Genomic DNA, 16,542 nt, shown 5'->3' on the forward strand with positions numbered 1-16,542 from the left:
CCTGGATGGCCAGATGCAATAGGACCAGTCAGATGGCAAAAACAGTGGTAAGTATCTCAAAAGTAATAAGAATCTAATTATTGACCATGCAAATTGAGTTGAAAAGAAAATTTTTGAGAGAGTAAAAGAAGGGTTAAATTTTGGTTTTACTGCCAGGGTGGTAAGAGTCAGCTTGCTTCTATTCTTAAAATGTAAAAGCCAGCAGTTCATAAGAATGAGGTCAAGCTGCAGACATTGGGGTCAGCTTCACTGACTGGGATGAACGCCAACTCATTTGAATGTCAATAACAGTAGGATGACATCAATAGGCCTACAAATAGAATGGTAAATGGCAGGGGTGAAGTGCATGGAGAGGGTGGTTCGAAACAGGCTCCTAGAGGCAGGGCTGGAGTTGTGCAAAGCTAGAAAAAAGCCCTTCACCAACGAGAAGCAAAGAAGTGCCAGGCTGAGGTTTGCAAAAGACAAACCTTTGGACTGTTGAGGACTGGAGTACATTTATCTTCTCTGATGAGTCCAATTTTCAGCTTTGCCCAACACTTGGACATCTAATGGTTAGACAGAGATCTAGGAGAGAATGGTGGAGAGCATGCCAAGACACATGAAGGCTGTGCTTGAAAATCAAGGTTATTCCACCAAATATTGATTTCTAAACTCTTCCATACTTAAAACATTAGTATTGTGTTGTTTAAAAATTAATATGAACATGTTTTCTTTGCATTATTTGAGGTATGAAAACATTGCATCTTTTTTGTTATTTTGACCAGTTGTCATTTTCTGCAAATAAATGCTCTATAAATAACAATTTGTGTATTTTGAAATTGCGAGAAATGTTGTCAGTGTTTGTTTAGATTAAAACAAAAATGTTCATTTTACTCAAACACATAGCCTACATACAAATAGTCTAATAAATTCAGAGAAATGTATTATTTTGTAGTGGTCTCTTATTTTTTCTACAACTGTGTATGCTCAAGGGTCTTAGTTTCTTAGTTTTTTATTTTTTCTACTCAAAGATATTTCATTTTTCAACTATCCCATTGCTTTGATTGGTGAAAAAATAACAGATTTTTTTAGCAAGAGAAATTAAAAAATGTGTTTTTTAAAAAGCATACTTTGTGCATAAAAGACACAGATTAAAATAATTATTATGTAATTGGTCAAATCAAAGCAAGGCTGCATTTTCCACTGAAGAGCAAGTCAACTTTGATCCAAATGTCACAATCAACATATTGAATGGAAAAATATAGCAGGACTTAAGCAGAAGTCTCCATGTCCTTTCCTTTAAACTTGTCACTGTCTATGAGAAAAAGTAAATTATCTCTTATGTGATATTTCTTTACTGTTGAGTTCTGATTTTTTTTTTTTTGGTACCATCATTAATTATTTATGAGACAGACTAAACCATATTGTCACATTGTCTTCCATTTGAATTGCATTGCATATTTTTCTGCGTGGGTAGAGAGAGTGGTCCAGGACAAGGTCAGGCGTATTGGGGTGTATTTGCACATTACCCTGACAAACATAAAATTAAACATTATCAGATTATCTAGCAAAAAAAAAAAAAAAAAAAAAAGCCAACAAATCAGGGTGAAAGTCCCCTGAGCACCGTTATTAAAACATCTCTATCAAAACATCTATCACTTAGAAGATATCAGCATTCGTTGTATATCCCAGGTGATCTCACTGATGCAGCCATGCTCATGAGCACATTATGGGGTGTTGTGAGTTCACTAACCAGCCTGTTTTACGCTGGGATACAAGTCATGGTGCCATGTCTTCCTCCAGCTCCTCTCTCCACCGCTGTTATTAATACTGATGAGGTAAGAGGCTTGAAAAGACCTTATTTTTTTATGTGTGCGATATATATATATATATATATATATATATATATATATATATATATATATATATATACATATATATATATATATATATATATATATATATATATATATATATATATATATATATATATATATATATATATATATATATATATACATACACTGCAGCACAGTAATGTCAACTAGTTTTTTTTTTTGTTTTTTTTTGTGGAAGAGTCCAGAGTTGTTAAAATATACTGTATGTCTTTGTGCTGAATTTCCCTCAATAACTCATAGTAGTTAAGTGGCTAATTAGTAACTTATAAGAAATATTTTCATCAGTTGTTATATTATGTATATTTGTCTTGTGCAGTATATGGGCTCTTGGTATTTTGTGGCAGCAGCTGCATGGGAAGGAGGTCTTAAGTCCTTCAAGACCACCGACAGCTCTGTTCTTTACATTCAGAAAGGTGCGAACAACACCCTGACAGTGACTGAAATCACTCGCATGTGAGTGAAAAAATGCGCGCGCACACACACACACACACACACAACCTTTTTTATACTACTTTGTGGGGTTCTTATGGCAGTAAAAACGAAACAACAACGAAATATACTGTAAATATGGATAGATATAGATAATTTAGTCATTCACAGACACTGAAATGATTGTTCTAATATGTGAGGTTTTTCAACCATATCAAATCTTTTTGTTTATCACAGTGGAGATCAGTGTCACAAAAATACTGGGATCTACTTTCCTTCGTCTATGATGGATCCGCTTCTGTTCAGAACCGGTAGGAACTGATGTACAGTCTGAAACACAGTAATTCAACACTGTTTTGTACTATATAATGGGTTAATAATATGAATCCATGAGACCCATTATAATCATAATCATTATTAATTTAATTGTTATTATTTCAAAAGATAAATTATTTATTATGACCTCATTTCTTTTTTTAAATGTATCAATGTGGGAACAGATTACAAAACTTTAGCAATGATCTGGGATGGCAAGCTCATAAACTGCCCTTCATGCATCATAATACTGTTTATGGATGAAGGCGAGGAAGCCAGTGCTTTGCTGTTTGGTCAGTATCATGTTTAATCATTGTATTCTTTCACCTACATGATCAGTGCAACATGTTAAGCTTGACAGCAATGAAAACTGAATGCAATTCAGTGTGAACCCTCCCCTGAAACCTTAAAGGATCATCTAATACTGTATATGTGCTGGATGTAAAGTCACCATTGCAAAGTCATTCAGTTTCACTGAATCATAATTCATAATGAATGCATGTCTGTCTTCCATTGCAGCTCGTAATGAAAACACACCAGATGAAGTGATTCAGGAATTTAAGTCAAAAATGGAGTGTGTTTATATGGAAGACTTCTTAAAGGTTCCTCTAAAACATGGTTTGTGTCTGACGCATTTGATTCTTGATTATGTAACAAGTAAAACAAAGACAGGCAAATATGATGTCAATACAATCCCATAGTTTATATAAAACTTATTCATCATATCATATATTTTAGGTTATTGTAAACTTGATGAGGCTGCTTAAAACACAGGTGGTAAGTGCAAACACTATGTTTCTAAACTGTTTATAGTGAAAATGACATTTTTAAATTCTTGACATAATTTCTCAGTCCTAAAGGTCACGAGCAGATGCAGAGATCTTCACGCTGCAGATCTACAATAAATTACTGAACTGATGGAAATTACGATTTACTGTTCTTGGTTTAGCCACTGAATGATTAAATAAGATAAATACTTAAATATAACAGCCTGTTTTATGAATTTGTGACTAACAAAACCCAGAGGCACAACATCCATATTTAACACACAAAGCCCAGAAGTGAATTATGAAATATATTAAATGTTTGAACAGATTAAAAAATAACCTGAAGGCCTAATTTCTCGTCCTGCTTCCATTACATGAGATTATTTTAAAATGAATTGTGTTTCTCCAATTTTACCAATTTTAACCAATTTTAATAATACCTGGAGCATATTTGTCAGAATGTGTAAGTTCAAGTCAATGCAGACTCTATTGCATTACGTTAATTGCATTAGCAAGAGCAACAACAGTCAATTGCAGTGATTATGATCCAGTATGATTTTTTAAAACAACAATATTAAAGAACATCTGGCTAAAAGACAAGGTGTTTGATTAAAGCAATAAACAAAAACTATTATATTTATATATAAAACTTTATTATTGAAAATTAACAATACAGGGTTTTTTTTCACTCCTTTAATACTTTCTAACATGGCAATTTATGTTTGTGCAAATTACATAAATGAATTTACTTTAAAGATTATAGTTTTCAGTGTATACATGAGACACGTAAATTTCACATTTTTCTTTCACAAGCAGTGGAATAATACATAACTAACGTTTTTACTATTTACAGTAAATCTTTAGCTCTTTTGTGACACTGATTGTTAAATGCAGTAACAGGTTCACTGCAGTCATCAAAGCTTAAAGGCATCTCTCCCTAGAGAAATAATGTCATGTTTTCTATAATAATTTGCTGCGCTGTATTCTTCAACACATTACTGATCAGTGAACACATTATGAGTCCTGTTTAGTACAAACTGGAGATGTGCTTTTTGCAGTTCCATCTTAATTTTTCAACATGCTTTTGCATTTAAATTACACCCAATCAATATGTCAATGGTTTAAAACAATCATATTGGAATCATCTTGTGTTTCAACTCTGTACCTAGTAACTTATTAATTATATAATTTGAAAAACATTAATAAATAAAACCACATTTTTTATTTTCTGTATTTTTCAACATTTTTGATCCCATTTCTAATTGTGTATATATATATATATATATATATATATATATATATATATATATATATATAGAATGCAAATGTTTTGTATATCTGATACAGCATTCAACATCTGGACATAGCATTCCTGATAAGGATTTATGGACAAGCACAAGCACTTTAATGTCGGTAAATAGAATTACTTTTAACTTTTGCCCCATAGGTGGCATCGTCAGCCCTTTAATATGATATTGTATAATATAATGAACGGCTTTGCTGAGAAAGGGCTTACATCCTTTCAGCATCCTTACCTTTAAACTTTCTGTGATTGGCCCCACGATGACACATTTTCTACAGAACACTTTACAATAATAATGGACTTTTTATAGAGCAATATTCATTCTTGTTTCATTGCTCATGGACACTACAAAAAAATCTATGATAAACACCAAAGACAATACAATTCATATTAACACATTCGATATCTATTGGCTAAGATAAATGCATTTGATTAATTCACTTATTCACCTTGGGTTGGTCTCAGACATGTTTGATTTCAGATTTTTAGGCTTAAACCTCTAAAATTGTAATGCTTTAGAAAAACTTCATTTGATCCTTGCTTTGCTTTTGTTTCCTCATGAATGTCTACACTCTTCAAAACCGAGCTGCCTTTTAAAAACTCCACCATGTCCTAAAACATTTGACTCTTTGTAATAAAAAAAAAAATTCATCATCCTAATAAAAATATCAGAAATTAGCCATTCCCTTCAAAGGATACAAGTTCAGTTGCACTTAATGCATTTTGGTCATGTTGTTACAGACATTGCTTCCTACTCACAAATTACTCATTTTAACTTTCTGTGAGAGAAGTTGCCTTATGTGAACGTGACAAAGTAAATCGAGAACATGTTCTCCTTTGGCAGCACTAATTCCCTGCAAACAGAGTTTAATTTTCTTAAGTCCATGTGAAATCAGAGCTTTAAATCCTATTTTAAGTGCAATGCTTTTATAAAAAATCTAATTATTGCGCTCCAGATAGCAGCTCTTTGTGCTTAAAATTTCAAATAATTTTAAAATAACTAACCCTTGAAAATGGTAATAACACTTCTCCCATTTTGTATATCAAAGGCACTTGACAAATATGAGGCATCTGTGCAAAGATAAATTGGCACTTCTTTTGCTACAATTTCTTGCAAAGTCATTATAATATTATATTAAACTAGTTTTGCAGTAAATATTTTTTAGAATCTGATAATCTGAAAGACAAGCTGGGCAATAACACATAATGCCAAGCCAAGCCGATGCATTTATAAACCCCACTGATACATTACACTTCTATGCTTTGTCACGCAGGGCATCTCCACTGACTCAAAGACTCCCTCATAATGCAATCCAGTCTTTCATTTAGGAAAACTGATCAAATTCTTAAACATTTACAGAATTATCATTTTTCCTTGATATGTCCATCTATTTAAAAATGCATGCTAATCTTAGCATGTAACATTTCCTGTGACAGTCATCTGCCATCACTGGTTCTTTCACTCTTCAGTAATTATTATATTCAGAACTTTTAGCTGATCAGTGCAAACACCACTACAAAAACTCATCTATAACTTATTTTTATCGTTGATGCAGGATGCGTGTCCACACACTCACTTCTCCTCAGGACAGACTTCACACAGATTTGTTTCTGTGTGTGTGCTTCCTCCTCACTCGTTTCTGGAGGTGATGTCCTGATGAAGACACAATCCGGATGTTAAATTCTTTACTTCGAGTCCCATTTCATAAAGTCAGGAGTCTATTATTAATCTGTACTCAGATTCTCACCTCAGTCTTTGCTCTTCTCCAGCGCACTGCAGTTCCAGGTTTCAACATACCTGAGAGAAAGAGAGAGACAGAGAGAATGATTTTACATTATTTGACTCATAAATGGTAGAGAAGTTAGGTTCATAAAATAACTTTTGACTGCCCATCTTAAATCTAATAGGTTTATGGAAGCGTTTTCCTAAAATAGTGTTTAACAAGGATATTGCTCCAGAAACCAACATGAATATATATACTGTATATATGTGTGTGTGTGTGTGTGTGTGTGTGTTTGTGTCCAATATATTAATATATGTTTTATTTTTTATTGCGCAAAAATTCATTGGAGCAATTTGTTTAAGACAATAAATAAAATCTTTGTAACTTTTAAAATATAATAACTTTTCAGTCTGTTTCCCTTAACACCTGGTTAATTCTGGTGTGTAATTCACTTTTATTAATCAAATCTGGATGAACAGAATTTAAAGTACAAGGCCCATGCTGCATGTTTTTTTTTTTTTATTCAAGAAAATGTCATATTATGTAAGTATAATAGTGACTAAGCTTGCTATTTTACTTAATTTGTTTACTCACATATAGATGAAAGCAGAACCATGAACGCCACTGCTGCAGAAACACCTCCCAGCAGCCATCTGTGAGGATTATTATGTCATTAATCTATTAGAAGTAAAGCTCCACCCATTTTCACAAAAAATGAGCCAAACAGACAGAAATCTCACTGGCTGTGTCTGAAATCACATACTCTTTTAGTATGTACTTCTTAAGTAATTACTTTATGAGAAAAAGTCATAACTGTGAGATAAAAAGTTAATTTAATATTAATTTTAAAATTAATAATAAAAAGCAGAAACTGGCTTTTGTAGTTTTTTGACTACGGTACTATATTGTAGGGAAGTATGTACTGTATTTACAGCTTTTCTCTCTCTCACACACACACACACACACACACTTTTCATTACCCGGAGGAGATGGCAATGCAGAGGCACAAAGTTAGGATGAGGAGAAGGACTTTCAAGAGCACAGTTTCTGAAACAAAAATAATTTAAATAGTTTCCAGCTGTTTCTATTTTTCCATATTCATCAAAAACTCATAGTAGGCAAGGAGCTCTTTCATTCGCCCTTTCTCACCTGATGTCTTGCTGGATGAGCTATAACTATTGAGGTGACACATGGATGGGGGAGGAACATCCAGGAGGCCGCTTACTGATTGGCTGGATTGTTCATGGGCGGAGCATGGCTCACGTGGAGGCTCCTCCTCTTCTAGCTGAGTCTGAGGAGGCATTTTATAAGGGGAGGAAACAGGGTCTGTGGGAGATATAAAGAAACAAAAACATTCATAGAGAAATGAACAGGCAAATATTTTCAAAGATGTTGAAGTCCAAAACTAGAAGCCTTCTAACCATATGTGAAGCTGAGGGGTGTGTTTGTCTCATAGCTATTATCCAGCTCATCCAATGATGATGACAGGAGGGGAGTAATGGGGTCAGGTCTTCTAAATACACTTCCTTCCTGCCAGGATTGGCATGACTGGTTAACATCACTAAGAAGACTTGCCAGTGACTTTCTTGCCCCATGCTTTCGTCTGAATATGCTAAAAAACAAAGTATGTCAGATTTGAAGTAGCTTTTTAACTCTGAGAGACACAGGCATTGATATTCATGACATATTCTTTCTTGCACCATTATATATCTCTATATTATGTAGGCAAAATTTTTAATAATTTGGAAAAACGTGGCAAAACTCTGGGCATTTAGGGGTTGCAAAATCTTACAACTATTTTTTGATACAGTATGTGAAAGTTGAATTCACAGCACATCTGTATTTGAAAAATAATATATTTCAACCAGTAAAAATACAGTCCTGAAAAGTTTAAACCATTTAAATACTATGAGAAATATTCATATCAAAGCCTATTTCTAATATATTAAATAAATTATAATACCACTTAATTTTTAAATAATATATGTTGTTATATCACAATGACAGCTCAATGATACAGCTCAGAAAACACCTGAAAAAAAAAAAACTTTTACTTTTCATTTTTGTACCAATCACTGAAAAGACTCCACATAAGATGTAAGACTCCATATTAGATGTAAAATACTTAGATACTTAAACTTAAAATAGATTCATTTGTTTTAAAAGTTCTGAAAATGCATTTTATTAAAATAAAAAAATGTAAACATTCTTTAGCAAGCTAAGGCAGTTAATATGCCTACAATGTAGTGTGAATATAGTACAGTCACAACATAGAATGTGGCTACAGGTGCAAGAGTATAGTGTATAATGTATAGTGTATAGTGTATAGCACAGCTGGAATGAAAAAACTGCACACACACAACAACAAAAATAAACGCTGTAATAAATCTCACCGGACAAGATTCTCTTTGTACGAGACGCTGGTGTGTGAGGGAGTCAGAGTGACGTTACCCTCGTCATCTGTTGTAAAACTGTCCTCTGTCAGAACATAATAACCATTGGCTAGTAGCCGGGGACTTCGACGGCACACGCACACAGAGCCTGTCAGCGGATTGGTGGAGAAACACTCGAAGGGGGAGTCACAGATGTGGGAAACATCAAGACTGAAAGAGAGAAACAGCATTAATGTACACACACACACAATGATTATTATTATTATTTATTTTTTACGAATGCACAAACTAGCACTACATATATAATTAAAGAAATTTACAAGAAAAGATTTTAAATATATGTTTCTGCTGTTTGTCTACATTCCTGTACCTTTGACAAATATATTCAGCCTCCTGCCTTCTGGTCTTAACTGGAGAACCTATAACAAACATCGGGTCAGGTCAATCTTATCAAAGAATGTGTGCACGAGAGGAAGAATGGGAGTGACATGATATGAAGGCATACATACTTGTAACCGCTCCTTTAAAGAAGAAAGACATGGCTCACGTTGCTGTTAAACCTGTAATAATAAACACAAAATAACATTGTGCTTAAAAAAATTGGTTGTACATAATTTAGCATGTGTGTACAGCTTACGGGAAACAATTTTTGAACTATTTCTATTAGTTTCTTACTTCACATTGATTTTCTTGAATAATTCCTTGCACCATATTAAGGTCATGCAACATGAAAAACATACTAAATCAAAGATCAAATAAAAGAAAAAAAATATTATTCCTTGCTTCACATTAAGGTCATGCAACAACAAAAACATAAATTAATCTATGATAACATTAAAGCAAAAATAAACATATATTGATATATGTATAAATCAGTAATAAATGTAGATTGAGAAGCATGAAAAAGACTGGCAATGACACAGGTCAGTAACATACGATCATTTGCATTCTGGAAGCAAGGCCAAATGAACAATATTCACAGATCCATGACTTTTCTGCTGTAGAGCTAAAGAACCATTAATGAAAAACAATACAAAAGACAGAACTACATAATTGTACTTTAAATACTTAAACTTCTGTTGAAGTCTTAAACAGATGTGCATTTGTACATTTTTCTAAATATATATATATTTTTAAATCCTGATGATATAAAAATGGTTAAGAATTAAATATGCAATATAAATGAAAAATAAAGAAAAATGTTAAATTATGCTACACTTTTATTTTGTGCAATGGACTTCAAAAAAAAAAAAAAATTAGGTTAAATGAAAGGAAAGAAAAAGTTTTTTTTTTCTTTTTCCAGTTAATATTTATATAAAATAGAGCAAATGTTCACAATAAAATGTATTTCATGAAATAAAATGAATCATTTAATGAAAAATGGGGAGAGGTGTCTGACAGAATGTAAAGAGAGTAGGATGGGGAGGGGGATCAGGAAGCCATGATGATCCAAATGGGGAGGATGCTGTCAAAGTCATATACAGTAAAAGAAAGGTTAAAGTAGGAGGAGACCATATATTGTACTTCCTGTTAACCACTTCCTGGCTTGAAATAAACTGATTGGATGAACAGAGTATTGTGCATGTATGTGAGTTGCAGCTGCTATCAGAGAAGCAGAGGAGACTAACGGCAAAAAATGAGGGAGTACAATAACAGATGCTCGCTTGCTCTCGCAACCCCCCCCCCCCCCATACACACACAAAGCAGCTCATTTGTTTTTCTAAATAAATCTGTTCCCAGAGTGATCACATGACTAACTTCTGCAACTTATTTTTGAGTTTGTACAGAAAGTCCCCCAAACCCTCACTCATTTCCTGTAGTCTCTGTGAGCTAGACACACAAAATGACTTTAACATTAAGAAAATATTTTTAGCATAACTAAAAGTTGCAAATGCATAAAATAAGAGAATTAGCATATGCAGAGCATAAGTGAAATGAGTAGCTGCAATATCACAGCTCATTACAGAGATGTGTGCCAACCACAAAACCACACACATGCATAGCAACACACAAACAGAGCTCAAAATGTAAATAAAAATGTATTTCTATCGACAATTATAATTTAATAATTTATCTATTTATATTACTTTCGTTCTTGTGTACTCACTTAAACAATGATAAATTGTGATTTAACCAATGTATGGCTGAATAGAAAAACAATACATATTTCACAGCATATTGTACAAATATGCAAAAGCTGTGTTAACGTTAATTCTGTTATTACTGATTTAAGATGCAATGTATGTTTCTAAGTTCTAAGGTTCTAAGTCTACCTTACAGTCTATGCCATGGGGTACTTTCATAAATAAATTGACAATATTTATAATAATAATAACAGTAGTAGTAATAATAATAGATAATAGAAGGGATATTCTCAATTCAGAACAATAATAATATATTATTTTGAAGGGGATATTCTCTAGTCAGAATAAATAATTGTGTGATATTTACACGAAATCTGGCGTTTTCGTTGTTTTCGTGCTCTGACGTCAGTTAGTTTAATTCTGTTCAGACGCGACGCTGCATGGATGGGGGGCCTGACCGAGATGCACGAGAAACATTCACACGCATATCCAGTTGTGATTTTATACTGTAAAATCTAAAATGTAAAATCCCACATTGTAGATAATATAGGCTATAAAATGATTATGCCGAAGCGTAATGCGATACTAACATCCGGTTTTCTCTCGCCACGTTCTTTAGGGCTGTATGTGCTCCCCATTTACTGTGCAAAACATATGAAACTACAAAGATTAAGAAACACAAAAGCAACTTACCTAGACCGGGGAGAATGCGGATAGCGGTGCGGATCAAGTCTGTCCGCTTCCCTACAAACAACTGACAGTCACGAAGAACCACGCCTTCTGATGATGGGGGTTCAAAACACTGTTCAAAACAAAACTTATCTGAACAACACAGTCGCGCACCAGTAATGCAATTATATTTGATCAGATTATTACATATTTTCATATACTTGTGAATTCATATATTCGCACAAGTAGTAATGTATTAATACTCATGATTAAGGATTTTTATTTGTAAGTTATTCTGCACAAGATAGTCTAATATCGCTTTAAGGTATAGTTCGCTACACAATGAAAATTCTGTCATTATTTATTCACCCTCATGTCCTTGTAAACCTGTATGGGTATTATCTTGACCACAAAATATGTTTGGAAGGACTTGTGTAACAAAATAGTTGACTGTAGCAATTGACTTTTTTTTTCATTCTATGGAAGTCTATGGCTACCATCAACTGTTTTGCTACTCGCATTTTTCAAAAAACAAAAACACTTCTATGAGTTCAGCAGGCAACAGATAGCCTACAAACCTGTAACAGTGCTTCTGATTTTATTTCAGCTTTTAGTGCTGTTCAGTAAAAGACAAGTTGTAAATTTGTAGAAAGTTTATGGGATTATTATTAATAATTTGGAATCACAATTAAGAATAGAAATTTGGATAATGGGTATAACACACTATACATCTATAATACAGAATATATTGATCAGTGGTATCATACCATTTACAGTTGATGCAAATAAGTACTCTTTATACTTGAGAATTCCTACAAATATTACAATTCAATAAAGAAATACAACAAAAAGTTCATTGTTCTTAGGCAGAAAACAGACACAGCGAATGTTTCCTCAGGATGTGGACTGATAACTTGGGCATGTGCAGACCAGAATAATCTCTAGTGTTTCTGTGCAGCGTGTGAGGATGACATCATGGAACAGTTACATGTGTGTGTAATGCTCAGCTCAGGATCCTTAGTAACCAACCCCCTTCTCTCTTTCTCCGGAGACTTCTGCAAACTTTTAGAGCAAAGCTTCTAGTAGTTAGAATATTTACTTTATTGTTCAATACTATATATTTAGTTATTTACACTTATTTAAACACAAAATATAACCAACAGTAAGTTTCTCAGTAAGTTTGTGTGTTGGGTTCTAAGAGGTGTGTCGCATGCATGTCTCTGGTCATGTTGTTTTTCTCTCGGAGTTTGGCTTGCAGTAACGTGTGCTCCACCACTCCCATCCGAACATCCATCTGCTCGATCTCCTGCTTCAGCTTGGTCAGACTCTGACGGATCTTCACCACTGGAGCTGCAACACGAAACACATTAACAAGAAGAAACTACAGCTCTCATAAACAAACTGCATCAGCAGTCGCTTGAAAAAGAGGGTTTGTTGTGTGGGTGGTTTACCTCCATCAGACATGCTGCTGCCTTTCTCTTCCATTTCCTGTTTGACTTTTTCTAGCTCTTCGCTGATCTGGAGTAAAAATAAATAGGCTTTATGAATGTTATTTGAATATTGTGTGGATATGTGGACATAGTATGGCTGTAAACAGCATTATGAGACATATTTATTTCTGAAGAACTTTGCTACTGTGTGGAAACCAAAAGATGATTAAATCATTGTAATGTTAATACTGTGTGACTGCATCGTTGTTTTCAGACTCACTTCAGCTAGAATCCTGGTTCTCTCTGTGACGCCTCCACTGGCCTGCTGATAAAGCTCCTTTACCTGAGGGCGAAAATAAACCACATGCAACATTTGACATCCTATCAATTGATTGGTTTAAGGTTAGTAATAATGTTTAAGGTTCTGATTGGTCGAGATGTTCACCTTGTTGAGCTGTGCTTGTGCCTGGCGGTACTCTGAAATAAGATGCTCAAGCTGAGTGTTGAGATATTTCTCACGACTGCTCACTTTCTCCAATGTTTTACTGATGTCCTCCCTCAATTTAAACAGACACCCCTGAAAACATCCAAACATATACATAGATTTAGTATTTCACATTATTATGTAAATGAAATATTTGACGGATGACGGATGGATGACCTTGGCATCTTGCAAGGATGTGTTGATGCCTTCTTGATGTTGATGCATTTGATCAAGATGAATCCTCCAATCCTGAAACATGTTAATCAGTAAATCAGAGCCTCTCAATCACCATAGAGGTTACATACTGTGATTAAAGGTTGAAATATTTGAGACCTTGTTGTCGGTTCGAATGGTGACTTTTAGTTGTGGAAGAACTCGCTCCACCTCCAGATTCCATTCAGCGGCATCAACATCTGACTCCAGAACCACCGCAGGCCTCCATCCACTGAGTTCCTGAACACATACATCAAATTAACTAATATTACCTTAAATATGAAACAACTAAACCATCTCCAGAGAAAGAAAGTAATTATTCCTTTTAGGTTTATATTTTATTATTACCGTACATAAAATGCACCTGCTGGTATTTCAAATAAAACTCACACTCGGATTGGTTCTGGTCTTCAATGCATCTAAATCAAGACCATCCTCTTCCTCATACTCCTCATCCTCCTGCTAAAGATACACATTTTAAATGAGTGTGTGTGTGACTCACTGCCACTTACTTTACACATGTGAGTGTGTGAGTGATACAAAGTCATATCCTCATTGACTTAACTGTGTGAATGGGTTGGGTGATATAATTACACATATATATATTATGAGATTCTTTTTTTAGTTCTTAACTAAATATATCACAATAAACACATTTTTACAACGTGCGTTCCATATCTTTTTTGTACTTTTCCATTTGATGTAGAACAATAATTAAAGTGCGGTATAACACATTTGTTTTTTAATTTAAGTCACATAAATTGCACCAAAATACCTTAAAACAGTCTTAAATCTTAAACCAATAACATAAAAATGTATTTATCAGCTTGGAATTGTTGTTTTTTTAATGCAGACAAACTGCATTTTTTAGATTACAACATAAAGGTTGAACATTTTTATTATTACCACTATTACTATTAGCATTAATATTATTATTATTATACATTTGTATATAAACAGTTGTGTATACAGTGCATAATGTGCAAGTATTCTGCTGCCTCCATCGAGATGTCTATGATTTTAAGTTTCATTTGAATATTATACGTATTTTTCATTTCCATTCTTGTCATATATATATATGCACATAATTACTCAGAACTCCTGGAAATAATAACAAATTCCTTTTTCTAAAAGAAGTTTAGTCTGATTGTGATTCTGATTTCAATTTTTGCTAGAAGCAGATCTAATCAATAGTTATAAAAACACTGTTAATTCAAAAATAACTTACTAAATTCTGAGATAAATTACTGATAAAAGTTTAAAATAGAAGGCGAAGCTTAGAATAGCGTTTGCATTTGACTCACTGTCATTTCTTCCTCAACTTTACTGAGTGTGAGCTCAGCATCATCTTCCTGCACACACTCATCTTCCACCTCCACAGACGGGTAAGTCGGCCTGATAGAGAAAGAATAATTCTCTTGAATTCTGCAGAAGCACAGAACATCGTATGTGTGTGTGTGTGTGTGTGGTTACCTGTCCCAGGTGAATCCTTTACTCTTTAGTGCCTTTTCTACCAGCTGATCTAGAACATAAACAACATGCTCTCCAGACCCAGACTTCAGCTTAGATGGGGGGAAATCAACCTGGCCTCCCTACAAAAAACAGGTATGCAGTGATAATCAAAAAACCCAAATACTTCTATGCACACTTGTGAGGATGTCATCATCACGTCTCACCAGGGCACGCAGCTCAGACAGGATATTGGAGACAGTGGCATTGGGGTCATCATACTCCTGCGGTGTGTCAAACGGCCGGCCGCACAGAGAAATCAACCAGGCGGCAATTACACTGAACATATAGAACTGCTCTCCAGGATTTGACAACACATGAGGGCTAGAGACAAAATAATGCCTGAAAAACAGAGCAGAAGTGCTTGTTTTGATTCAACAGCGATTGATCCTACTAATAATTAACCCTGGTAAAGGTAATTTTTTTTAGATTGAAGGTTTCTATCCCATTCTGTTTTTATGCAAAGTTACATAAAACATAAATAAATAAGGAAAATACATGAGTTGTTCTTGGTCGGAATTTTTTTTTTTTTACATTTTATTTAAGAGTTTTTGACTTTGTACACTAATGTAAATATAATTAGAAGATGCAAGCCGTTGTGGATTTTATTACAAGTTAACGTTAACTGTTAAAAAAACATGAACTACAAACTTAACTGTAATATTTTTTGTCAGAAAAACAGCATTATCTTATCTTATAATTCACATTTAATTAACGTTAGCGATTCTACATCTCTCACCTGGAAAGGGGTTTGATGCTGTGTTTATCCAGAACATGCTGTTCATAATCCAGAACCTTGAGTTTATCCAGAAGATCCTCCATCAGCACAAACGTCTGAAAAACCGAACCGGGTCCGCGCTCTTCTTCCTCCGCCATCCCTGTCTCAACTCACTTTCAAAACGCTTAAATAACACAGATATGAATACAGGTAAAGGTTCCTTCTTCTCTCGGCGTATTTTTTTATATCCGTTGTTTCTGATATGCAAGCTGCAAAAGCGGACTCGGGATGTTGTAGTTACTGTCGCCAGGAATGACGTCACACACCGGACACGATATCAAACAAAATAAAAGTAATTAACCAAGATGGATAATAATAAACAACGAGCAATAACAAATAATACAAAATATGTGATTGGCAAAGAAAATAGCACTGATGTGCCGACACTATTTTACAATTAATAATAATGTTTGGGTAAAAAATTTTTTTGCGGGTTTTATGAGTGCTTCCACACGCTGGAGCGGAGAAGAAACGGCGCCAATATAATAATATAATATAATATAATATAATATAATATAATATAATATAATATAATATAATATAATATAATATAATATAATATAATAT

General features: G+C 33.9%; 2 protein-coding genes across 2 annotated transcripts; both read right to left on the reverse strand.

Moving 5' to 3' along the window:
- Positions 1-3,645: 3,645 nt before the first annotated feature.
- LOC113045073 (transmembrane protein 71-like) lies at positions 3,646-11,683 on the reverse strand. The gene is made up of 10 exons (XM_026205207.1): positions 11,586-11,683; positions 9,318-9,368; positions 9,179-9,227; positions 8,809-9,018; positions 7,837-8,027; positions 7,565-7,741; positions 7,396-7,462; positions 7,010-7,068; positions 6,440-6,489; positions 3,646-6,345 (listed from the first exon to the last, which is right to left on the reverse strand). The coding sequence occupies exons 2-10, from the start codon at positions 9,346-9,348 to the stop codon at positions 6,322-6,324; spliced, it is 858 nt and encodes a 285-aa protein (XP_026060992.1). The 5' UTR covers positions 9,349-9,368; positions 11,586-11,683; the 3' UTR covers positions 3,646-6,321.
- A 446-nt stretch (positions 11,684-12,129) lies between these two features.
- On the reverse strand, positions 12,130-16,285 carry ift57 (intraflagellar transport 57 homolog (Chlamydomonas)). The gene is made up of 11 exons (XM_026205204.1): positions 15,937-16,285; positions 15,365-15,539; positions 15,162-15,280; positions 14,993-15,083; positions 14,079-14,150; positions 13,809-13,928; positions 13,653-13,724; positions 13,437-13,568; positions 13,272-13,334; positions 13,013-13,079; positions 12,130-12,911 (listed from the first exon to the last, which is right to left on the reverse strand). Exons 1-11 carry the CDS (start codon positions 16,071-16,073, stop codon positions 12,733-12,735), a joined length of 1,227 nt encoding a protein of 408 aa, XP_026060989.1. The 5' UTR covers positions 16,074-16,285; the 3' UTR covers positions 12,130-12,732.
- Positions 16,286-16,542: the final 257 nt, after the last annotated feature.

The sequence above is a fragment of the Carassius auratus genome, chromosome 27, assembly GCF_003368295.1.
Source record: "Carassius auratus strain Wakin chromosome 27, ASM336829v1, whole genome shotgun sequence".
In the NCBI taxonomy this organism is placed as follows: Eukaryota; Metazoa; Chordata; class Actinopteri; order Cypriniformes; family Cyprinidae; genus Carassius; species Carassius auratus.

Excerpts from the sequence above, each read along its gene's own strand:
- LOC113045073 (XM_026205207.1), bottom strand. The coding sequence starts at position 9,348 with ATGTCTTTCTTCTTTAAAGGAGCGGTTACAA. Across the intron at positions 9,228-9,317 it reads CTTTAAAGGAGCGGTTACAA|GTTCTCCAGTTAAGACCAGA; the intron begins GTATGTATGCCT and ends TGTTTGTTATAG. Across the intron at positions 7,463-7,564 it reads CTCATCCAGCAAGACATCAG|AAACTGTGCTCTTGAAAGTC; the intron begins GTGAGAAAGGGC and ends TTTTTGTTTCAG.
- ift57 (XM_026205204.1), bottom strand. The coding sequence starts at position 16,073 with ATGGCGGAGGAAGAAGAGCGCGGACCCGGTTCGGTTTTTCAGACGTTT. Across the intron at positions 14,151-14,992 it reads AAGTTGAGGAAGAAATGACA|CAGGAGGATGAGGAGTATGA; the intron begins GTGAGTCAAATG and ends GTGTATCTTTAG. Across the intron at positions 13,335-13,436 it reads CACAAGCACAGCTCAACAAG|GTAAAGGAGCTTTATCAGCA; the intron begins GTGAACATCTCG and ends TTTCGCCCTCAG.